Source organism: Marmota flaviventris, chromosome 15, assembly GCF_047511675.1.
Source record: "Marmota flaviventris isolate mMarFla1 chromosome 15, mMarFla1.hap1, whole genome shotgun sequence".
Taxonomy (NCBI): Eukaryota; Metazoa; Chordata; class Mammalia; order Rodentia; family Sciuridae; genus Marmota; species Marmota flaviventris.
This window is the reverse complement of record NC_092512.1, coordinates 39475152-39501295: the sequence shown is the minus strand read 5'-3', so window position 1 is coordinate 39501295 and position 26144 is coordinate 39475152. Positions and strand designations below refer to the sequence as shown.

Genomic DNA, 26144 nt, shown 5'->3' with positions numbered 1-26144 from the left:
CATAAGTTAAGCTTTCAAAAGAAAAAGAAAATAAAGAAATATAGTTCTCTAGTTTGTATTATTAAGGAAATATGAAAAATATATGTTGATACTTCACATGTTAGCAATGTATTTCTTGACTGCCTGGTTAAAGCCACAAATGGTAGTTGTTTACCACTTTCTTTTATATGGTTTTATTTAACCACTGCATCTGGCCTTTGATACTAAATATTTTTTCTTTGTCATTCTAACTGCTCTATTCAGTAGGCTCTTTGGTGATGCTCTTTGGGCACACATCTCCCCAAGTTAACAGGACAATTATACTACATGGTGGAGAGTTTTATTTGAAGACTAGTAACGTGTTTGGTGATGAATGAGGACTGTAAAATGAGAAGCATGGGAAGTTTCCAGATCCTTTAAGAATGTTTTTATACAAAAGAGGAAAGAAAACAAGCTCTCTATAATTCTTAGGAGAAGTCACATTAACCATTTGTTAAAAGTTGGATTTACAAGGAACATTGGCTTCTTAAGAGTGTTCCTCACAAACTTCCATCTTTTGCATGATGTCATTGAAGGTTGTTTAGCAACATATCAAAATAGTTTTATGAAAAGATGAATATGTGTTTCATTAATCCCTAGAGGAATTTTCTAAAATGCCTTTTTAAAAATAAATAATTAGTGTCATTCTGTGAAGTGCATGATTTCTTAGGGTGGGAAAGAAGAAGAAGAAAATAAAAGGGGCTATTTTTTCAAGCAATTAGTGATTTAGTACCAGCTGGTTAAGTGAGGTGAAAAACCCTGAGTTGTATGTTATATTCTTTTGAATGCTAACCTCATAATCTTTCTCCCATGGTAAATGGCTCTAAACTTTGATCTTCTCAAACAAGTTTGCCAGATGTAGCGGACAAAGCATGTGTGACCTTTTGTGCACCATTTCCACCTGGCTGATGGGAAACCATAAGTTAATTCTCATTTGACTTTTATTTCTAGGCATTACAGCAGAAGTTCTGGTGGTGACCTCTTTTGCTGAACTGCAGAGAAGGGCCCCAGAAGCAAGAGGGAAGATTGTTGTTTATAACCAACCTTATGTCAGCTACGCCATGACGGTGGAATACCGAGTCCGGGGGGCTGTGGAGGCTGCCAAGGTGGGAGCTTTGGCATCCCTTATCCGATCAGTGGCGACCTTCTCCATCTACAGGTTGGTTATGATATTTGTTTGGAAACTTTAAAAAATCTTTTCCATGAAAGAGAAGCCCTTAGGAAATAAGGACAAAGCCATTCAAATGAAAATACTGATCATGCATGGAATTCCCCCACCCTCCATTCCACATTTGGTCATTTGTTGGCAATATCTTTTGGGGGCCTTTTCAGGATTCCAAGCTTCATTTATGCATTCCTTTAAAAAGCTTTCCACATCCACAGCCATCCTTTAACATTCCTTATATAACGAATACACTGTGTATTTTCATTGGAGGGTGGGTTGACTTCACGTCTGTGTTTCATCAGCATTCCTAATGACTTCAGAGGAAGCCAGGCTGCTTTCCACGTTGCTAGAGGAGTGAAATAAAAATAGAGTGGGTAACATGGTGGGGCCCAATTCTGGGGTAATGGAACAAGCTGGGGAACTAGAGGAACCTGGCTCTGCTACTGAACAACTGTATGAACAACTTCAGTGTTTCTTAGACTTCTCTGAGCCTCACAATTCTGTGTTGACAAATGATGATGAAGAAGAAATGTGTGAAATTAAGATTAAATTGAGCAAACTTATAAAAGATAATTGATTATCTTTACAGGTCTATAAAAATATTTGGTGGCATTATTTGAAAGCAATGTAAGACTTTTCTTCTTTATTACCCTGGTTTTTATTATTTTAGGAGACTAACTCCTCTTAGCCTGCTTTTTATTTTTAAATGGGTCTGACTGTGTTGTCAAGGATAGCCTTAAATTATTGGATTCAAGGATTCTCCTGCCTTAGCCTCCCAAGTATATGGGACTACAAGCTTGTGCCACTGTGCTGGGTCAAGTGTTTCAATAATTCTCAGTCCCAGGATGCAATTCAGTATTGCAATGGATAAAAGGTCTAAAACTTGACCTGTAGACATTTGGCCTAGTTTAATAGTTACATGTAGTTGTGTCACACATTAAGGATAAGATATTTGAGTAACATAGATAAAAGAAATGCCATTTTAGTGTTGTAGCCTGGTCCATTTTTTTTAAATGCACAAATAATTGCAGATGGTGTTTATTTGAGTTTCAGGACTGGATTTTTAGTATCTATGTGTTAGTATGTAAGTTCATTCTGCACAATTGCTGTTTGGAGATTAAGACACAGCTGCTTGACCTTAATTAGCATCCTATACTCTTGAAAATAAAATAACTGAGGAATAGATGTTAGCAACTAGTGAGAGAGGAATGGTACAAAAGTGCAGAGAAAAGGAAAGAGAGTTAAAAAACAAAACAAAACAGGGATTATATGTCTTCCCAGGGGAGGAAGAAGACAGGGCATGTTAAAACCACTTGTTAGGAGTTTTATGAGAGAAAAGAGAAAACCTAGTTATACTGGTGCTATAGTGCTAAAAATAATATTCTTTGTAAAGTCTTTAATGGCTTCATGACTAGTGAAAAGTGATTGGATCATATTCTTTTGGATGGTTCATTTTCCCAGGAGGGAAATCCTAAAAAGGCTAGCTTACTTCCCAGAATATCTCTGTCACCCTTGGAATAACACACTAAGCAAGCTATGGCCATTCACCATGATTTCATTGGTCATGAGAATGAAATTATGGAGCTAGTTTTTTGCTTTGTGAAACTGGGAGATTGCCAGAAATCTTTATTTCAGGACTACTACTCATAAGACTAATAAATTCTCAGATGACTTAATATACCGTGATCTGCCAGGGTTCATTGGCATATTATTTTTTTCTGGCATAGTGAAGACATCTGAAAAACCAAGGATACAGCATGAGTAGGACTTGTCTAGCATGAGACTTCAAAATGTTATCCTCTAAGGCTTGGGGTCAGCAATTTGTTATATGGATAAAATGAACATATTCTTATTCTTCTAAATCTAGACTGATGGTAACTTTTCTCTGATTTTATAGTCAACCATACTTCATTGGATTCAACTTTAAAACTCCATTCTCTGACCATTTATAAATGTGTAATGACACTGGCCTTTACATAATATCTTAAAATCTTTCACATAGGTGGTATTATTTATTGTGATTACATCCTGAAGGGTCATGCAGATGAAGCATTATCCCTATGTAAAAGTTTAGAGAATTAGACATATTAACATATTTACATCTTACATCCTGAAAACTAAAAACTAAAATGAAATAGGCTTCCTTTGTCCACTTCTAGCTTATTGTTTTTAGAACCAAGTTTCTTTAGAGTGTTCTGCATTCCTATCTCTAGGTCCTCACTCCCCTACACTCTGCAGACTGTTTCAATGTGGCTTTTCCCAGTACCGAAATGGAACTTCTTAAGGTCACAAATAACAACCTAGTTATCAAATATAATGGACTTCTCAAGCCACCATCTTATGGCTCCTCTCTGAAGCATGTGTCACTATTGACTGCTTTTTAAATATTTCTTTTCTTTGGCTTTTATGACTTCTTTTTCATATTCATTTTCTTTGTCTGCTCTCTCACTCCTCTGTCCCTATTTCTCTAGCTTCTGACTCTGTTTGTTCTACATGAGCATTACCATCACATTTGTGGCTTCAGTCACCTTTATGCTTTGACAATTTCCAAGCCCACCTCTCCCATCTGGACCACTGCCACATTGCCAATTGCCTACGGGTTCTTCTTTTAGATGTTCTATGGATATCTTGGTTCTAGCTTTTTAAAAATTTAATTCATCCTTTCACATTTTTCTTCTGCATTTTCTATCTCAGTAAAAATAACCTCTGTCTTCTAACTCACGCAGCGCTTGATTATGCTTGTTTTCTTCCCTTGTCCCTCATTTCTAGAAGTTACTAAGTCTCTTGGGTTCTGCTCTGTATCAATCATTTTAATACATACAGACTGAGCAGCTCCGTTTCCCAGCCTCACTCCATATTCCAGTCACTGGGAGCTGCTAACATTTTCCCCATGTGCTATGTTTCCCAGGGTTTCATGACAGCCTGTGCTTTCTTCTCTGCTACCCTCCTTCCCTTCCTCACCGTCACACTCCATTCCTCAAGATTTATCTTAGTGGCTCTTCTTCAGGGAAGTACTCTCTGATATCCAAATGTAGCCCAGGTGAGCCACCTCTTTATGGTATTCCCATGCCATCCCATATATACTCTGTATCACAATGTTTTGAAGATAGTTTTGGCTCATACTTTGGTTGGGTAGACTAATGGTTGTAACAAACAACTTCACATCTCAGTCACCTAACTCAACAGAGGTCTCTTTCTTGCTTACATAATAGTGCCAAAGGAGTGTTCAGCAGGTGGACATTTGCTCCTTTCCATCTGTGACTCCACATCTCTATCTCAGAATCCTCTGTATCCAGCAGAAAAAGAAGGGGTTATTGAGAGAAAGTCATTCACTAACCAGGAGGTTTTTTCATGGTCAGTCCTATTCTGGACTGGATATAACTTACTTCTGCTTGTTTTCTGCTGGTCAGAATGCCATTATATGGAGGCTGTGCACTTTGGCTTATCTTTATGCTCAGGGTATAAGGAGAGTGAGTTTGGTGAAAAACTGTCCAGTCTGCCCTGACTTCCTGACGACATACTAGACTAACTAGACTCTCAGTTCCAGAAAGACATTGATTTCGTGTGTGTGGGTATGTGGGTGGGTGTGTACTTTTTCTTTACTTCTGTGTTCCTATCATCCAGTTCAATGTTTGATACATAATGTTCTGGAAATATCTATTGAAGGAATAAACTTGTTTAAGTTTATATAGTAAATTATGTGACAAACAAATTGTGTTAATTGTGTTAGTTATTCATTGCTGTGACCAAAATATGTGTCAAGAACAACTTAGAGGAAGAAAGGTTTATTTTAGGGTTTACGGTTCAGAGGTCTCAGTCCATGGTCAGCTAATACCATTGCTTTGGACCTCAAGTGAGGCAGAATTTCATGGTGGAAGAACATGGAAGAGGAAAGCTGTTCAGTTCATGGCATCTGATGAGAGGAACAGCCAGGGACAAATATAACCCAAGGCCACATCCCACCTGCCTACAATTACTACCCACTAGTCCATTCAAATTAATGATCTATCAAATGGATTAATACATAGATGAGGTTTCAGCTCTCATAATCCAATATTTTTACCTCTGAACATTGAAACATTGCCTAACAATTGAGCTCTATCAGGGATATTTTTTTAGATCCAAACCATAACACTGGGTGACCCAATTCCTAGTGATCTCTGACCAAAATATATAACCTCTATAGTAAGCTTTAAAATGACTTGATCTTTTAGGGAACTTTGTATTTGAAAGAAAATGTCAGGTACCCAAAACACTAGATTTTTTATATATATTCTACCAAAACATTAATGAATAATGATGTTTTCAGTTGCTAACTTAAAAAAAAAAATAGTTCCTTTCTCCCTGGTAAGATTTTCACCCTTAACTATGGGAGTGGGCAATATTAGATTCTATCTAGGAATATTGTAGAAGTCAGCAATGCTAAAGAACAGAATATATATTGTAATTTGTTGCTGCTTATCTTCAGAGTTAAAGAATCCCCAGAGGAAGTTCGATATGACACTTTTCAGTGCAGTCACCAGTGTCATCGGCCATTTTGGAAGTAGAATAGTCACATGGCCTCATGACAGATTCCTCTAGAGAAAGCTCATTACTTATTGCCAGCAGCATCTCCAGGTTATTCTCTTTGTTTCTCTGGACTGCCTTTATTAGTGGTTCTGTGCTCCGGCTTCAAAGAGAAGACTTTTCCTTTATTGATGTTTTTATAATAACAACCTGACCTTTCATTCGCCATTGACTGTCAATTCATTAGCACTTTTTATGAATGTAAAACACCTCTTCTCTTTGTAATGGGAAAATATTTTAAAAATCAATGTAATTAATTACAGATTTAGGTTTTACAGAGGAAAGTTTCTTAATAGAACCATTTGTCTTATACTGTTTCTCAAATTTATCATACTTTTTAGTAAATGCTTTCTGAGAGCTTACCAGCTACTCAGAAGTTTCCAGGGACTAGGGTTACTAAGATGAATCAGATATGCATTTTTTTTTCTTCAGAAATAGTCTATCTCAGGAAAGAGAAGGAGGCAAGGTTAAAATATAACTGATTAGGGGAATATATTTTATATGTAATACTTAATGCATGATTAGGGGAAAGAAATGAAAGAAGGGAATGACCATTTATTAAATGCTAACTTTGTACTATGCTTTTCTAAAGGCTTAAATTGTTTTAATCCTTTATGCAACGCAATAGATGTAAATTTTGGTATCTCTCTTTTACAGGTTCAGGGTGGTTAAATGGCTTATAAAGTTACACTGCTAGGATTCAAACTCAGAGCCTCTTGCTGTGAATTCCACATTCTTTAGTTTGCACCAAGCAACCTGCAAAGCTAATGTTGTAGGACTCAAGGTAACAAAATCAAATTTGGGCTCACTTCATTGAGGATGTGGGTTCTGGGTGTAACCCATGAGAAGGCAGAACTAGACCAAGAGAAAGTAGGTGGAAAAACATTCTATACAAGGTCAAGGCAAGGTGGGAGTGCATGATGTATTGGGGAATGCACAAACAGACCATCTCTACTGGAGCCAGGTCTCCTAAGAAATCAGAGAAATGGAACCTTGGGGCGAGAGGAAGAGGTCAGGGTTAAAGAATCCAGAGTACCAGATTGGGGCATTGTCAGTGTAATATGGAGGAAATGGAGAACTGCTGAATGTGTTAGCACTGCTCTGGAACAGTGCTCTCAGAATGGTCCCTGGAAGGAATCAGCAACCTCACCTGGGAGCTTGTTCAAATCACAAACTTTAGGCCCAGTAAGAGATTCATTAAATCAGAAATGCTGAGAGTGGGGTCCAGAATTTGAGGTTTAACAACCCCTCCAGATGATGGTGCTGCACAGTGAAGTTTAAGACTACCGTTTTATTTGTTTGCTTTTAAATGCAATTTTATTTCTTATTTATTTATTTATTTATTTACATACATGACAGTAGTGGAATGCATTACACTCATTATTACCCATTTACAGCACAATTTTTCATAACTCAGTGTATAAAGTATGTTCATGCCAAATTATGCCATTATACATGTTCTCTCTCTCTCTCTCTCTTTTTTGCATTACAATTCTTAATACACATATATACCACAATAGCAAGAATGGTGGAAGGTGATGGTCATCATTATACAAAATACATGTATGAAGATTTGAATTTGATGTCAACATACCTTATATACAAACAGAGATATGATAAAGATTACCATTTTAGAAAGATCCCTCTGCACTTGTGCACAACACACTTGGCAGAGGAAAGCAAGGATACGCCCTACTAGTGCAGAATAATGAGGGTGTGGATGACGGTGATGGCGATGGAAATGGCAATAGCAGTGGATAAAAGAGACAGCAGGAGGGATAGTGTGGGAAAAAAAAAACAGAACTTGAGGACTGGTTGGATTTGAAGGGGAAGGAGGAGGAACTCAAGTATGATAGGCAAAGATCAAAAATCAGTTTAGCTTAATATTTTTAAAAATAGTATGCTTTATAAAACAGTATGGGTTTGTGGGGTTTAAAGAAAAACCAGACCTGATGACATATCTGGCCTGTTCTGTAGGGCAAACTTGCGCCCAGGAGATTAGCCACCAAATCCTTTTTATTGGTGGGATGAGCCCTTTTCCCTTGCTTTTCTCTTTCCCCTTGTATTTTACCTTACCTGGTTGGGTACTGAAGGCATTTGTGTTCATGATCTCTGCTCTGAGGATACCAGACTGGAATCTGGACAATGAGGAGACGTGTAGGTATCTAGATAGTCTAGAGGGTAGCACTGCCAGTTTGTTTTTTAGACATTTTGAGTTTGTCTAAAGGTCATAAATCCTATTGATCTGATTTTTATATATTATTAAAAAAATAGTGCAGCATTTCCATTTCTTCGTTATCCATGTTTTTGACCATCCAAGGCAATTTAAAATTCTAGCCTAGCTTACTCTGCACTGCAGTATACCTTGGGGCTTCCACCTCCTGCTTTCTTAGCACACGAGCTCAAGCATGCAAAATAATTTTTACATTAGCCCAAGTGCAATATAACTCAGAAGGTAACTCTGCTGAGGCCAAATTGTCTGTTACACTGCCATTGCCAAATATTCATATTTTTTTCTGGTTATTTTCTCCATTGCCCCAGATAATTGAACAGAAGGTATGTTTTAATCAGCTAAGGAAGCAAAAGGCGCTCCCTGTGCTGTGCAAAATGTATCCCCGCACTGGGTAAGAATTCACGGAGGTGGGAATGAGTTGTTGAGAGAACTTGGCTTTGTAAACACTACTGGCTTGTGTCTAATGTCACGTGGCCTTTGTGTAGTGTTCTGATAGAATGGTGAGAAGGAGGAGGAGGAGGAGGAAGAGGAGCAATCATTTTGGAGATGACTTGGAGCTGCTAAACCATGCAGCTGGGGAGAGACGAGTGCATCCAGGTGATCTTTCTGGAGTGCAGAGAGGGAAACTGCTAGACCATCTGGCGAGAGAGATGTGAAAAAGTATATAAATCAATCTGTGTAATGATACTTAATTAATACAGAGTCAATAAGTAACATAATTGAAGCGCTGGTTGGGCGACATTGTGGAGTTAAACAGCCTCAAAGAGGGCACTGATTAAAGCCATTACAATTTATAAAACATTCTTCATCTTAAGAAAGCGTCTTGATGAGATTTCACACGAACGTTTTGTAATCAGAAGGCCAGCTTAAAACATTCAGAGCAGAGGTGAAATGTGTTAAGAGGTCTATTTGGGATGAGTTTTGAAAGCCAGTTATTCTCCAAGAGGAAAAAAAATAAAAAAGAATAGAAAAGCTCACCCTACCTCCTTTGTTTTTAACAGGAAAAAAATTAATGCTGCATACTTCACATTGAGACAGTCTTGGATTTGTGATGTCCTGGTGGTTTGGTTCTTCAATATGACCTTAGAATAATTAGCTATCGAGCTTGATTTAAACTGTTGTGAAATATTGTTGCAGCGGAGGGGGCTCATGTGCCTGCTGGGGAAAAACAAGGAAAATACGGTTCTGACTCAAAACAGGACAACCGGGCCAGTCTCGGTTAGTAGGCTCTTTCCCCTCTTTTTAATTTTATTTTATTGTTTTGTTTTGTTTAATTCACTCGGAGCCTCATAACAGATGCACAGTAATCAAGCAGAATGCCATTTCTCATCATGTATGCTGGTGGAGGCACCGTGCTCCCGAGGGGGGAAACCAGAGAAGACCCACATTGAAGGCTGCATTTTTTCTTCTCATCATCCTTTTCTTTCCCCCACCTCCCCACCTCCTCTCTGGTTATTTAAAAGGCAGATTCTTTGTTTGGAAGACCTTAGTTAGAAATTTCAAAATGTTCTTTAATCACTGAACTTGTAGTATAGCTCCAGGTAGTGAGAGCAGGCATGCTCCTCATAATGGAGAGAGCTGGGCCATCGCATTTTGGAGCCTGGATTCTGGAGTCAGCAGTGCTTGGGTCTTTGTTCAGTCACTTGACAGATGTGACCTTAGCAAACTGGGTAACTTCCCTATGCCTCCATTTCTTATAAGACAGGGAAAACGATGGAACCTTTCCCTAGGAGTTTTGTGGAAATGAAATGAAATGATATTATTGTCTGATGCATAGTAAGTTTTAAAAACATGTCAAATACTATTGTATAGTTTTACTAACTAATGACTAGATATAGTTATTTAAAGAAAGTAGAAGGAAGGAAAGAAGGAAAGGGAGGGAAGTGTAGAGAAAAGGAGCGAGGGAAGAATAAAAAGAAAGAAGAAAGGAGGAAAAGAAGGAAGAAGGGAAGAGCTTAGTTTTTTTTTTTAAAGTCACTGTTAGGAATTGGTACATTATAATTGCAGCTATGTGGTTGGAAGACAAACCCTAACATCATATTGCCATTTAGATCTCTGTCTCCATAGGTTTTCCTAACTCTGCCGGGTTATGTGTCTGCTTGTCTGTCTGCCTTTCTGAATTGACAGTTCTCCTGGACACAGGCTACACAGTCTTGTTCCTGTAGGTGTTCCCAGGGCTCTGCACAATCCCTGGCACACAGCAGTGCTTGAATGAATGTGTAAGAGTCCCAAGCAGCTTATCCAGTTTGCTAACATGTAAATTCAAGGTGTCACCATTTCACAATCATAAATGTTGAATAATAATATAGATGAGGTGACTGACCTTTGGAATTGCTACTTATCAAAAATAGAATCTCTGGAACCGGAGAGTAGACTCTATAGTTATGTAAATTTTGGTAAAGTATTGCAAACTGCATATTACTATGGTGCTTTGTGAGGCTGCTATAATTAATGGTCTGTTTGCATTTCTAGTATAGACTGTCATTTTTCATCTACTTATAACCTTGATGTAAAAATTTATTCTTGGCTGCTATTTTGCATTCGTAATTTTAAAATATATATAAATGTTCACCTTCTATTTTCCGGCTTCCTGATTATCAAAAGCGCCAGCTTAAGAATTACATCACCATGGCATGTTTTTCTGAATCTCTAGTGGTAAAAAGAAATTAATGCATTTTGAATTCAGGTTTCAGGATTATGAGAATGCTGTTTGCTTATGCAGTGCCCTTTGAAAAATGACTAGTGTAGCATAGGGACCAAAAGAATTCTGAGTAACTTTGAGCCAATCCTTACTATTACATGTGCTTTTCTCCCTGCTCTTCTCCACATACTCCAATTTAAGGATGACTGTACATATCCTCTTGCACCAAAACCCTCTGACTCCTTTGGCCCACTGGAGAAAATACCAGCCAAAAGCCACTACCAGCAGATTTGGACACTAACGAAGGATTCAGACAGACTGGGTACTAGCACTGGTTCTGTCTCATAGATGCTTTGTGATCTTTAAGTACATTACTCAACATCTCTGAGCCTATTTTCCCCCATCTGTAATACAGGAAGAATGCTATTTACCTGACAGAATTATTGAGACAATCAAGTGGGATCAGGCACTCGACACAGAACCAGCACATGGGAAGTAATCAATGAGTTGTAACTGACAGTTTGTCTTGATCATGTTGATTACCATTGTCATTGTCATTGCTAGATAATGATGGGATGAAGGATGTAGGCTGTTGTGAGATGACTTATCTTAAAAACCAGCTCTAGAACTCTACTCATGTGGGCTCAAAGACCTTGGTTCCAGATAGTTCTGATTTCAGAACCTACTTTTCCTAATTTCCCTTAGACTTTGGCTTAAAATGAAGATGACTTCTGGTCTGACAATTCTGAGCAGTGTTCTCCCTCAAATTCTCTACATAACACTCCTCTGTGTGCTCAGAGTCCTAATGGCACTTGGCAACTCTGCCTCCCTATCTACTTGTTTAGCGTATACTTTCTCATAAAAATATAAGTTGCATGGGGATCAGAATTGTATTTTTCTAGGACACTGTTATATTCTCAGTGCCCAGGAGATTGCCTGGCCCAGGGCAGGTACACAAGGGATATTTGTTGAATGAATAACTATTTTAAAAATCAGCTATGATAAAAGAATAGAGAACAGATACATATTGTATCATGGCTTTTTTCTTTAAAAAATACCACGGTTTTTTTTCCTGTGTGGGGGATCCAACCCAGGGCCTCCTCCATGCTAGGCAAACACTGCCATCAAGTCCATCTTCAACTCTACCACAGATTTTTTCCTTCAATTTCTTTCTTTCTTTTTTTTTTTTTTTTTTGGTGAAAAATGTCAATCTGTGGTAAAGTTGAAAGAATAGAAAAGAACTCATTGAGTCTTCATAAGAAATTGCCTGGCATTTCCAGAGTGGTTGTATGTCTAACACTCCCCCGCCATGCAGGAAGGGTTCAACCTGCTCCACGTTCACACCTACTCCTGGCCTGGTCAGTCGGTTCAATTTTAGCCTTGCTGTTGGACGAGGTTGACATTTCCCTGAAGGTTTGGTGAGCATTTTCCTATTTCCTGAATCTTCCTTTGTAAAGAGTCTACTCAAGTTTTTGCCCTTTCATAATTTATTTTATTCAGGAGTGAGGGTTCTTTATATATTCTAGATACAAGTCCATAGTCATATACAGGTTTTTCATGTGTTTTCCCTTCATCGATGTGTTGCCTGTTCTTTTGTTGGATAGTGTCTTTTGATGGGAGGTTTTAAATATTAATGAAGCCTATAACTTATCAATTTTTAGTTGCTTTGTGTTATCCACATACACTTAATCTCTCTCTTTTATACTTTTCTGTTCTCTCACTCTTTTGGGGAGTAGGAAGGAGTACCAGGGATTGAACTCAGGGTCACTTGACCACTAAGCCACATCTCCAACCCTATTTTGTATTTATTTAGAGACAGGGTCTCACTGAATTGCTTAGCACCTTGCTGTTGCTGAGGCTTGCTTTGAACTTAACCATCCTCCTGCTTTATCCTCCCAAGCTGCTGGGATTACAGACATGTCACCATGCCTGGTGCGCTCTCTCTCTCTCTCTCTCTCTCTCTCTCTTTCTCTCTCTCTTTATACCACATTTGCTTCTATGCCATCCATCTTTCTCTCATTTTCTGGGTCATTTGAAAGTAAAGTAGGGATAATAATGAAGAAACTTCACTAATAAATATATTAGTATGTATTTCATACAAACAACAACTGCAGTATCACTTTATGACTAAGAAATTTAACATTCTTATACAAATGTTATATGTTACAAAGTCCATCCATATTCAGAATTCTGTGACTATTTCTCTCCACCCCCAATAATACCTCTGTCTTTCTTTTCTAATTCTATAATCCAATCAAGGACATTACATTTAGTTGTCATGTGGCTTAATTATAACTATTAATTATTATTACTTTAAAATTGGGGTTTATTTGGACTTAATTATCATAGATAAAAATAGAAAAATACATTATTTTTAGGGACATAGATATGAATTTTGACAAGCAAAAAAGTTGTGTAATGACAACATTAAATTTTGCTCCCTGTCAAACCCTGTGCCGCTCCATCAAGACAATGATTCTCAAACCTAATAATGTACCTGGACTGAAAAAACAATATCAGTACTTGGGAAAAAGTAGAGATACTTTTTTAAAATACAGTAAAAAAATAAATCAAAATTGTCAAGAATTATAATAAAAATGAATACAATAATTTTTCTATTAAAAAATTCACAGATTGGTTTTGGTTGGAGAATAGGTGGAAAGAGAAACCAGGGGAACAGACAAATGAGAGGAAGAATAGCAACAAAGGAAAAAAAATAAAGACATAAGATACAACAAAACTACAAAACACCATTCAAATATCATCATCCTTCACACAGTGATGCATAAAAACCACCCTGTTCCAAGTATGGTAGAGAAGTTAGTGAGTAGAAAAATTAAATAAATCTCAATGAAAAAAAAATTTTGCTTAAGCCTTGCACTCTTAGATAACAGTGGTGATTAAGAAATCTTCTTTTGTGTTCTAGAAAATAACTTATTGCAGAATGGCCCTTCCTCATAAAGCTTATATAAGATTTGGGATACATCCCTGTGTGCCTACCACAAGGGTAAGGCTTTAGTCTCATAAAGAGACTTGTTTCTTCTTCTTTTTAAATCTGGAATTGTTCCCTATTCCTTTTAGCATTTTATTTCACTGACATTTTTAAAGATTACAGGACCACAGTGTTGTACAGTATCCTTCAGTTTGAACTTTTTGATCATTTCCTCATTAGATTCAATTTTAATATATTTGGCCAGAATTTTATATGAATAATATTGTGACCCTCTTATTATATCACATAAGGAAGCAAAAAATGTCACCTTTCCTTGTTGGTGAGTGTAAATTTGATCTTGTCCAAGCCATTCTCTGTGGATTTCTTCACTGAAAGGTAGAATTTCTCCTTTGCAGGGGAAATGTGTTGTAATTGTGGTGAGATGCTTTGAGACTTTGTGAATTTTAAGTTCCCCTAGCAAAATTTTAGCATCCATTGATATCCTTGCCTGAATCAATCATTGTATTTGAAGTTGCAGATGTTTTTCCAATGCAGTTATTTCTGGTTTTCTTATTAGCCAGTGTGCTCTTTTAGGAAAGAGAGTCCAACCTCTTAATTTTCTTTTGGTTTCTGAGCCATCACTTCATGGACTTTTTCAAGTGTATTCGATAAAATTCATTACTGTCATCATTCTTTTTTATAAAACCTCAAAATTTTCAAAATGCTTAATAAATATCAAAGTTAGAATTATAGGATAAGTTTGAATATATGAAGCACTGAAAGGCATTCACTTTTTAAAATAATTCCAAGTTACCCAAACTCCAGATAAATCAGCTAATTAGCAAGATGTAATCAATACCATTTCCTCTGAACTTTTTCATTAGCAGCATGAGCTTTGGGAAAATAACTCCTGAAGTTATTTTTAGTTTACCATTACCAATGTATACCATATGCAAATGAAGACCCTTCACCTCATACATAATTGCTGTTAATTGTTAAAATAAGCGAGCAGAAATCTCAAAAACTAGCAATCTCTTCTGAGTTTCTCCAGACTGACTCCCTCTCTTCCTTCCTTCCTTCTTTCCTTCCTTCCTTCCTTCCTTCCTTCCTTCCTTCCTTCCTCCCTCCCTCCCTCCCCCTTTTCTCCCCCCACCCTCGACTATGCAGCATGGATGTTAAAGAATTTGTTTTCAAAGAGACCTTTTTTTCCAAGAGAAATTAGAGCCTCATTGTGGGTTAGCAGAGGCTGCCAGGATGTTCTCTGAGTTGAGATACTTTGGTATCTGTGGCACAGTGTAGAGTCAAACAGATCATCTACTCTGACGATCCCACTCCTGCTATGGCTCTAAAGGGGTAACCAGGGGGTCAACAGTCAGTCTAAGGGATCTGTGAATGGCTGCTACTGCACTGTCACTGCTCAATAAAGTAAATATTTGAAGTCTAGGAGAAGAATTTAATTTTAATATTTTCCAACTTTCTTCATTCATTCATCAATTCAATAAACATTTACTAAGCATCTTCTATATTCCAAGTTAGAAGAGGACCCAAGTTTCTTTTTAGTTGTTGATAGACCTTTATTTTTTATTTGTTTATATGTGGTGCTGAGAATCGAACCCAGTGCCTCACACACGTCAGGCAAGTGCGCTACTGCTGAGCCCCGACCCCAGCCCCAGGACCCAAGTTTCATAGACATACATGCTTATATAATTTTGGGGCCTCTTTAAGAAAAAGAATACAAAGTTGCAAAAAAAAAATAGATATAAAGCTGGTATTTATTAGAAGAAACTGCAACAAATTTAATAAAGATGTCAAACACAAGATTTTGTTTTTATAATACCCCTCAAGGTGCAATATATTTCTATAAGTTTTGCTCACATAGTCATTGTTTTTTCATATAACAATGCTATTGTATTGTATTATATTTTCTAAAGAGAGAATAAAAAAAGAATTAGTCTTTCCTCTATCTAGTATGCTTGATCAAAATTTAGTTTTTACCATTGATAGCTTGGAAAAGTTTCTTTCAGCTTTACACCTTTTAATTGATAGTATCACATACATTTTTGGAGTTGTCACCTTTTGAAAGCTGCTATCAAGTTTCTTTCATGTATGAGATACAAGTTTTAAGGACACTGTACAAGTTTTCTTGTACAATGACAATGAATTGACAGCATTAGAATTAGTATGTTGTCTGTAGCCTCTTTTTAGTGGCCCATTTGACTTTCTGTTAACTTTGTATTTGTCAATGTTTTGTGTCAAATTAACAAAAAAATGTAAATACTTTCCCAAAGTGATTTTCACTATTTGGATTATTAAATAATCTAAGATGATTCATTATGAATACTCAAAGCACATCTCTTTTTTTCAATAAATCATCGTTTCTATGATGTGTGTTTGGAATCACTAGACTTAGTCATTCATAACAGGATGTGTTATATATACTAACATGTTGCCCAATGTGTTGAGACAAAACGTGTGATTCATACACAGATGCGCTCATTACAGCACAACTACAGGTTTGTGCCCTATACACAAGAATTCTGATGAATTCCATTTTGTATGGCTTCCTTAAAAAGGAAAAATAAAATACACAATGGGAAAAGGTGTTTATAATATCATACTATGAATAATTGAGTGTGTCCTTGAGAACATTTCCCTTGTAAGCAGGCATCACTGAGAACTGAATTCTTGGACCACAGTTCTCTGTGTCTGATCATTGGGGGAATGTTTCCAGTGACTAGCTTCTCCATTTCCACCACCATCTCCACACTTTCACCACCAAGTATTGCAGGATGCATTCCATCACAATAGACCTCTGTCCCCCACCCTTTTGTATTATGACACCAGAATGGGAAGAACTGTGAACCACATAAGTACATCCCTGTAAACCAAATCGATAATTGCTAAATCAATTTCCTGTTAGCTAGATCTTCAATGCTTGTAGTCAATCATTGTGGTCCAAGATTATGGAGAGTGTTATGGTTTGGATGGGAGGTGTTCCCCAAAGCTCTTGTGTTTCTGAAGGACTAATCAGAAGTAAAATGATTGAACTGTGGAACCTATACCTAATCAGTCTGTCCTAACTTGAATGGTAACTGTAGGCAGGTGGGGCCTGGCTGGAGGAAGTTGTCACTGGGGCATGCCCTGTTCTTCCTGTGGCCCCTTCCTCTCTGTCTCTTTCTGTTTCCTGGCAGTCATGTCCTGAGCTGCTTTCCTTCTCCACTCTTCCACCATGGTATTCTGCCTCATTTTGGCTGACCACAGACTGAACCTCTTAAACCATGAGCCAAAATAAACTTTCCCTCCTTAAGTTATTTTGTCAGGTATATTTGTCACAGTGACATGAAAGCTGACTGAAACAGAAAATGTAACAGAAATGAAGTCAGAGTGGGTCGAAAGAATTAACACCTGTGAGGTTCATGGATTGGTACTGCCCTCCTCGTGAGGTATCCACAGATGTCAGCCAGTGAGATCTTCCTGTCCTTCCTGTCATCATTTCTATGCATCTTTTAGAGTCCTCCTCCAGTGTTTGCTAGTTTGGCACTTCATAAGCAGCTTCCTCCTATTTCTACTTAATGTACTTTGAGAACTCAGATTTCAAAATTTTTGAAAGGAACTTTTAGATAACATCTGCTCTATCCCTTTTTCCACAGAAGGGGACATTGGGGCCGCAGGATACTCAGTTAGTTAATGGCAGGACAAAGACATATGTCTGAGACTTCTTAGTAACATTTTTGTTTTTCTCTCAAGTCTCATGGTAAATCTCTATCAGACTACACCCAGTCTCCCAAGTTTTAATGTGAATTGATTTAGTCATGCATCAATTTAATCTTTATGCCTCCCCACAAGGATCTGTTCTTCTAAAATGCTGCACAACAGTGTTATTTTGTTCATTCTGATGACTTTTAGCAAAGTGAGCTTGTCCTGTACACTCTCATAGGAAATGGAAACTCACATTGTGAAAAGGTGAGCTTTCCAGGGGTTTGTGTTTTCCTTTCCTCTGCAGGGAAGAGCCTATGCATAAACTGCCTGGCCTTCCTCTGGGGCTTGGTTTTTAATCTCCAGGGAGGCAAGGCTGACAAAATGTCATCTCTTTGCCTGCTAAGGAAAGAAGCTGTGAAATAGATCTTCATTGCTTACACTCCTCAAGTTGCTTAGCACCGGCTGTATCCATAACACCATGGCGTATTTAAAATTCTGCTCATTGGATTACTTTTTTAAAGGGGATTCTGATGCTCATAAATAACCCAAAGAGGCATTATGGTGTAACTCTGATTTTTATCTTTAATTAGATTTATTCCCTTTAGAAAATTTAAGTGTATGGATGGATGCATGTCTAAATCTTGCCCATTACTGATCTGGATTTTTCTGTTATAAGTTCTAGAAATCTTTTAATTCAGAGAGGAGAAGAGGAAAGAGCTAACATTTAGTCAAGCTTTTAAGTATTGGGTGCTTTATAAATCTCATCTCAATTGAGCTCTCACAAGAACCCTGGGAGGAGGGAGCTATAGATAAAGTTTTGCATTTAACTCCATCAAAATCATACCCTAATATATTTGAAAAAAAAATTCTTCAATGATGTTTTTCAATATGAGATTCTTAATATAGCTAAACTAGAATTTAAAAACCTCATATAGTTAAGGGTCTTTGAAGGATCACTTTAATAAAAGTTACAAAACAGACCACAAAATGTGTCCCAATTGAGAAGACCAGTAAAGTGTCTTAGTCGGTCTGTGCTGCTGTAACAAAATGTTATAAGCTGAATAATTTATAAAGAACAACATTTGTTTCTCACAGTTCTGGAGCCTGGAATGCATCAAGATCAAGGTGCCAGCAAATTAGGTAGTCTAGTGAGAGCTGCCCTCTACTTCTAAGGTGGTACCTCATTGCTGCATCCTCCAGAGAGGAGCACAATGTGCTCACATGGTGGAAGATGAAAGAGCACATGAGTCGAATGGTGCCAGTGGCCCCTTTTATAAAGACCTTAATCCTGTTCACAGTGGGAGGACCTATGAGACCTGTAAGTGACCTAATCACTTCTTAAAGGACCTGCCTCCTAGTACCATGACATTGGTCATTAAATTTCAGTATCTGAATTTTGGAGGGTTCAGGGTTGAACCATAGCATAAAGAAAATAAAAGGAAGAAAACTGCCAATAAATGTACTAACACCAGCATTCATGCCATCGAATGAATCCAAAGAGGCTTCTACAATATTGAACTCTTTATTTTGGAAGACATATTTTGAAAGATGTCTTTGGTTCATCTTTGGTTACATTTCTTTGAGGTCCATTTGTTACCTACCCTTCTCTCTTGTCTCCTTTCTCCTTTTTATTCAATACCTTCCTGTGGTAAATATCAGTTCCTAAATTAGGTTCACTGTTACTTTCCAATTTGAAAGGCAAAGGCACAGTCAGTGCCCTCCTTGGTAATTATTTATAAGATTTCTCCTTCCAGAGATTTGCCTTATGGCAGCTTCAAACCATTATCATCACTTCTTTTGCCTATATTGGCAGCTCCCCAAGACTCACAGAGGGAAAAGCAGATCTGCAGATATGTAAACCTCAACATCAAGACTTGCTTGATGAAATCACTCCTCTACTTGCCCTTGCCCGTTACTGAATCCTGTTAGAGCTGAGATGGAAAAGTGCATTGGTCATGCTGTCAAAAGCAGATTGGATTTCTTCACTGCTATTTCCTCCCTTCTTAACTAAAAACAATAACAAAACACCACATAAGACAAATAAGAAAGAAAAAGGGCTCTGAGCATGTGAAGGTAGTTTGTAACCATTTTTGTATTTCATATTTCTGTCAGCAAAAATTATTGGAAGTGGTTCTTTTCTTTCCTCCCCCACCTTTTGGCATTAGATTTCCAGGTGAAGATAGAAACACACCAACCCTCCAAGAAACAGCTCTGCACATCCCCTTCATGCTCTAGGCACATCCCATCTTCTTGCCTTGTCCTTGCTTTTGCTCACCTCTCTCTCTCTCTCTTTTTCTCCTTCTCTCCTTCAATTCAGGGTTTAGAGAAATCTTTCACTCTTCTTTTGACAGGTGTCAGATAGACAGTACAAGCTCTTTTAAGCTGAACTGTCTTGGGGAAACTAAATTTGTTGAGGAGAAGACCAATTTGGATGACAAGTGCCAGGGTGTACCAGATGGCACAACTGGAGAAATGCTTTTCAAGCTCCCAGCTCACATTCCAGGTGGCCTCTCTGTCTTTCTCTGTCCTCTGTTCTTACTGGTTCATGATAGATTCAAATAGGAACCTTTAAATATGAATGAAGTTCTTAAAAATTTTCAAGGGTTATTGGTGACTCAGCCCAACATGCCTGCATCCCCTCAAGGATAGTCAGTACTAATTTATTACTATTTACACTTATGGATGCTTTCCATGCACATTTGGACATATATTTGAAGAAGTCTCATTTATGAACCCCAATAGTTGTTTGGTAAACAGGTCTATTTCTTAAGCTGAAAAAAAGTGGCATTTTGGACAGTTCCCAACCTCAGCTAAAGCTTGAAAGTTCTTGCCAAGATATGAATGGAAGTGTTCTTAAAATTCTTCATCCTTTGCTACACAATCTGAGTGATTTTATTGGCTTTTACTTGCCAGAAAGGGAACCTATGGCCATAAATGTCATAGGAAGGTCTTTAGTGAAAGGTGAGATTTTTCTATTCCATGTAAAACAATCTAAAATTCAAGGCCAGGTCACTGTGGCAGGCTCTAGTCCATGAATCATTATATTCTTAACATACCCTGAGAACGGGAAGAGGGAGATCAACCTTTACAGACACAGATGGAATTTCTCCTTGGAACACTGGTAATTCGTGTGACATTTGCTGTTTGTTTATGTTTGCAGTGAAATTCTTTCCCTCAACCTTGCACTTGGCTGTTGCTGGTCACTTAACTGACCTTCTGAAAGAGCAATGCAAGTTGATGTTTGAGGTACACAAACAGGGCAGATGTTTATAATGCTGGGCATCATGCTTGATGTTTTTTGGGTCAATATTTGGTTCACATGAGAAGCTTTATTTTTTCCAGCCTGTATGCTTTGGCTCTGAATTTACATATTTTGGAAGGTTTGATATTGTTGATAATTCAGTGATGAAGCTTAGTCATAGAAAAGGTTTATTGGTGAGTGAAGAAAAAAAGTACCAGGTGATCTACACAACACGTGCTCTCCTTTATTATTTAATTCTCTACTAAATTATATGTGTGTTTGGTATTGGGAATCCCATAGTAAGGGCAAAACCAATGGTGTCAATGCCACACTAATCTGGAGGCTGAGGTTTCATTAATAACTTACAGTGGAAATCAAAGGAAAAGACCCCTGAGCCACCTTCATAGCCATGAGAACCTTCATGTAGCAAGGCAGCTTATTGCATTTCTGCTGTTCTCATCAAGAGCCTTTGGGGCTTTGGCACATTAGCTTTTACATTTTTAGTTGTTTGGAGTTTGGGAACTTACCAGACTTACAGATATAGGAATGATATTCAGGAAGGACAGAGGAAAACTGGAATGTAGCCACAAAGCTGGATTGTCCTACCTTACAGTGGTGGGGATTCATAAGGATAACATCAAGTTATCCAGAAAAATTTTATTGTGTCTTCATTTTAAGAGGCTGACAAGTCCTGAGATCTTCAGGGTGAGTCACATGCTGAAGATGCACTTGTTTAGTTCCTGTCTGAGTCCAAAGGTCTGGGATCAGAGTGCTGACGGGGTAATTCCAGATTGAGGGCTGGCATGCTAGAGAACTTGCACATTTCGGTGCAAGTTCAAAGGCAGGAAAAAACTGATGTCTCCTTTTGAGGACAGTCAGGACAGTCAGGCAGGAGGACTTCCTTTTCACTTAGAGGAGAATCAAGCTTTTTTCTTCTATTCAGGCCTTCAACTGTTCAGATAACCCCGTCCACATTAGGAACATGCTCTACTCAAGTCTATTCATTTATGCATTAATCTCATTCAATGACATCTTCACAGAAAGATCCCAAATTATGTTTGACCAAATACTTGGTTACTCCATGGCCCAGTCAAGCTGACACATAAAATTAACCATCACAGCCATCTTTCTAGTTAGTCACAGAAAGGTTTTTTACTCTCTTAGAGCAATAGATAGTTTTCAATAAAGGCCAAGGACAGGAGGTTGATGGTGTCCTGTCATGGATTCAAGGGTCCAGGCCAAAGACAATAAATCCAGCTCTAATAGGAAAATGTCTGGTTCTTAGAAATGGATGGATTAGCTTCTAAGCTATGGAAAGAATCCATTCATTCATTCATTCATTCATTTTTTTCCGTTGAAATCTTTACTGAAATATCAGTTTTTCAGGGGGCCTTCCCTAGATACTGTCTAAAGTACTTCCTTCAAGTTGCTCTCATTTATTTATTTGTTCTGGGAATTCAACAATGACTATGAATAATAAAAAGGTCCCTTCTCTCATGCATTTTATATACTAATGGGGATCTGTCTATCCTAAATCCTAAACTAAATAAGCAAATAAAAAAGGCAATTTCAGATAGTGGTAAGTGCTATAAAAACAAAATAGGGTAATGGAGCAGAGTGTTGACTTGGGAACAGGGGATACTTACACCAGTTATGTTGGTCAGGGAAGATGTTTCTAGAAGATTACACTCAGTGTTGAGAGTGATGAGAGAAAACTGTTCATTCAAGATCTGGGAGAACCTTCTGGGCAAAGAGCAGATTACACAGCTCAGAGAAGAGAACTGTTTGACCTGCCTTGAGATAGACAGAAAGCCAGTGTGGCTGGAACAGAGTGAGCAACGCGGAGAGAGGCAGAGACGTGCAGAGACTGGCAAGCCAGATCCTCATGGAAGGCCATAGAGACCTTGATTCAGAACTCGCATTTTATCCTAATGGAAATTGACTCTAAACAGAGGGGTGACTTGATCTAATTTGTGCTTTCATGGGATCACTGGCCACTGGATGGAACGTAGATTGTGGGGAACAGGAATGATAGTCAGAGGAACATTTAGGAGGCTTTTCAAGAGTCCAGATGAAAAATTATGGTAGTTTTATTAGGGTAGTAGCAGCAGAGACAATGGGCAGTGGTCAGATTGGGCTATTTTGTGGCAGAGCCTTCAGGACTCACTGATTAGATATATGGGGCGTGAGAGAATAAAAGATTCAAGACTGACTCCTGGCTTTTATTTTTTAGTGGCACTTATTTTTATTTGCAGTTATTTTATGTATTATTTGCTATCTGTCTCCTCCCATCAGGCTATACGTACAAGGAGATCAGGATCCTTACTTATCTTGTTTCCTGCCTTTGGCTTAGTATCTAGAACAGTCCTGGTGCCTTGAATGCTTGGATATATGTGTTGACTGAGTATGGACAGAGCCTATGCTAAGCCTGAAATACAAAGGAGAGCAAGACAGAAATGAGCTCCATGGTTATGAGATAGACAATAAACATGCAACCAAGTTGTTTCAGATCTTGGTAAGTGCTGGGTTGAAAAAAGGCAAAGAGGGTGTTTAACTCCTCTAGTGCTATTGCTCTACATGTATTTATAGACCCTAACTTCTGGGAGAGCAAGGGCAGGGTCTTATATTCTTTGTATGGTGCTAAGAAGCTGGTGTGTACCCAGGAAATACAAGTGGTCTAGTCATCCTGGGAGCCAGGCTTTTTGTTCCTGGCAGCCCAACCTTCAGTACCTATTTTACCTGTGTGATATGATGTGCTAGGGAAATTGGCCAAGTTCCTCCTCTCCTGTGTGGGTTGGCAATGGCTAGACCCATGGGCCTCTGCCTGGACAGGCCTGGGATATAACTGCTCCCTTGGCTCTTGTTTTAATAGGCATGGGCAGCCCACCTATGGGTTTGCACAACCACACACAGCCTTGCTGCAATTTAGCAACAGATAGTGCCTCAAGGTCACTGAGGAAGAATTAAATCTCTCAGGGGAATAAACAAAGTCCAAGAAGCTTGGAGTGCCAGAAAGCAATGTCCAGACGGATAGGAGGACCATCTGCATGTTTATTAAAAAACAGTTACAACAAGAACAGAAACCCCACACCTCCTCCTCTCCTACTGAAGGAGCACATTTAGACCTCCTCTTAGAAGGTCATTTCTTCCCCGGCATATGCCCTGAACAGAAGACGTTCAAAAGAGCTTTGTTTGCCCTTCAGCAGTCTCATCCTCAGATGAGGATGAACAATCAGAGAAATTTCACTGGCTTGTTGGTGAGCTATCAAAATGAACAATGAAAACTCTTCCCTAAATGGAGTAAGTGTGGAATACTTCGGTAGCACAGCAGCATTCAGTCACCCTTTTACAACTCCTGTCCACGTTTTATCCAGAAAAGACATTTTGGTTGTCAGGTAGTCGATAAATATTTATCACATGCCTTCTGTATTCTGTCCTCCACTGGGAACTGTTCCTAAAGGTTTGCTTTCTTGTTGCTTTTCTTGTCCCTGTGTTCATCATAACTCAGAACCGCTGACCTGTTGAGGAGTTTCAGGTAGGCAGCGTTGATCAGAAAGCAGACTGGACTGATGAGTTGCAGCAGTTCTATGATGCAGAAAACCGAGTGGAGCAAAATGCTAAGCAGGTGGTAGTTCTTCAATTCATAATTCAAAATTAATTCTTTCAGTGAATGATGGCCTGCAATGCGAATGTCTGGTTGTTTTCTTGCTAATAAATATCATGCTCAGACATCTCTTCAGTGGTTTAGAAGCATGAGTAGAGGCTGTACTCCATGAGGACACCACTAGGAATGAGGCAGGACGTTGAGCTACTCCCATCCTGTACCCCTGTCAGCCTTTTGGGCACAGTGCTAAGTGAGAGCAGAGAATCTGTGTGCATGAAGACAGGATCTCAAGAAAGAATGCACTATGATTAGTAAGAGAAATAAGAAGTCTTGTGGGGAAAAAGGGGAGGGAGGTATTAATTCTTCTTGGGAACTTCCAGGTCTTACTAGGGGTCATTCTGTGCATTTTCCCTCCAATCCTAATTTTGAGGGCTACTCTATCTTGTGTCAGGCCTCATCAAGACTGGTCCACGTATCAGTGTTTGCTTTTATCAGGTCATCTTCTAAACCTACTTTGATTTTAGCCTCTGTTTTTGAGTCCTAGCTTAACTTCTGAATTCTTTGAATAGCAGTGTCAGATATTCTGACTGTTACTCCTTTTTCCCTCCCTATCCAACTGCAAGTTTATATTAACAAAATGAATATGACTAAAATCACCACTACGGGGGCAGTTAATAGGCAGAGGTCTCCCACTCACCCAGCACCCAAAAGCCTCTCTCCTTCGTCCTATCAAGGTGAATGGTTGCTGGCTCACCTATTTCCCAGCTTTTGTGATCAGTGTCTCCTTTCCCCTGATGCAGACAGCTATGTGCATCTCCCTATTTCCAAGGTGACAGACTCATTTAACTGGTTTTGAGAATCAGTTATGTTAAAAAATTAAAGCATTTGAATAATACAGATATATATTTCCCTTGATTATCCTTTACCCACCCCTATTCTATTCATTATCCTTAGATAAAATGAATGATATGAATTCGATATATATTCTTCCAGACTTTTTCTCCATGTATCAGACAATTGTGTGTGAGTGTGTGGTTTTGTGCATTTACCTAACTCAAATCTTTATACACCAGTATATATATAGCACTACTTCATTGTTTTCATTTCTTTTTATTTTTTTCTTGACTATTATTTACATATTTCTGACTCTGTGTATACTGATTTTTGTTTAAGTGGCAGGCATTGTTTTAAAAGGCTATAATGGTTACATAGGTTTACCTTTCCTCAGCTGGGCATAACAGTTGAGGGACTAATTTCCCTAATCCAATGCAGACTAAATTGCATCAGAACAGTTTGCAATTTCCGTAAGACTCAAACTGCTTCTGATTCTGTTTTTAGAACTCCTTCAGGGCTATTATTTATTTTTATTTTTGTGATGCTATGTTTACGGCTGGAATCCAGGGTCTTGTACATACTAGAAAAGCACTCTATCACTACCCTCTACAGGACTTTTGATCAAGAGCCTTGTTAGCCTTTGTCTCCTGAGCACTGAGAGAATTTAGAAATACTGGTCTACTTTTAGCAGATTTTGGTTTAGCTCTTTATTCTTTTATCCTATGCAATATCAGAATTTGACAAATAATAGGGAGACCAACTCTGTGAAGAATGCCCCACAAATCTTTAATTTTGTCACTGATGTCCTCTGTCATTGCCAGAGGATCTGCTAGTTTCTCTGTCCCAGCAGCTTTTTTCTGTCTGTTCTGTCTTGGTTCCATCCTCCACTGTCCCTGTGGGTAACCACTGTCCTTAGCTCACCTCTGAGATCTTTTCCTTTCAGAATTATACTTTTTAAAAACTTTTTATTTTTTTAGTCTTTTTTACTTCAGTAACTCTCTAATGTCTTTAAATACGTGATTTTTGTACTTTAATTAATTTTTAAGGTTTTTTTTTTTTTTTTTTTTTTTTTACGGGGAATGTTGGCCTGCCATGAGCAATTTCATTATACTCAGAAGGAGAACTTTCCCCTCATTATTTTAACTTCCGCAGATTATTTCATTGTATAATATGTTATCTCCTGTAGTTTTTTTTAGCTATTTCCCCATACG

General features: G+C 38.2%; 1 protein-coding gene across 4 annotated transcripts in view; it reads left to right on the top strand.

Annotated features, from left to right (window-relative positions):
• Cpq (carboxypeptidase Q) overlaps positions 1-26144 on the top strand; it is a 449500-nt gene that overhangs the window by 146460 nt on the left and 276896 nt on the right. For all 4 annotated transcript variants that reach the window (XM_071602223.1, XM_071602224.1, XM_027953187.2 and 1 more), the window contains exon 3: positions 970-1177. In XM_071602223.1, coding sequence (XP_071458324.1) covers positions 970-1177 — 208 coding nt within the window. The remainder of the gene's footprint in view (positions 1-969; positions 1178-26144) is intronic.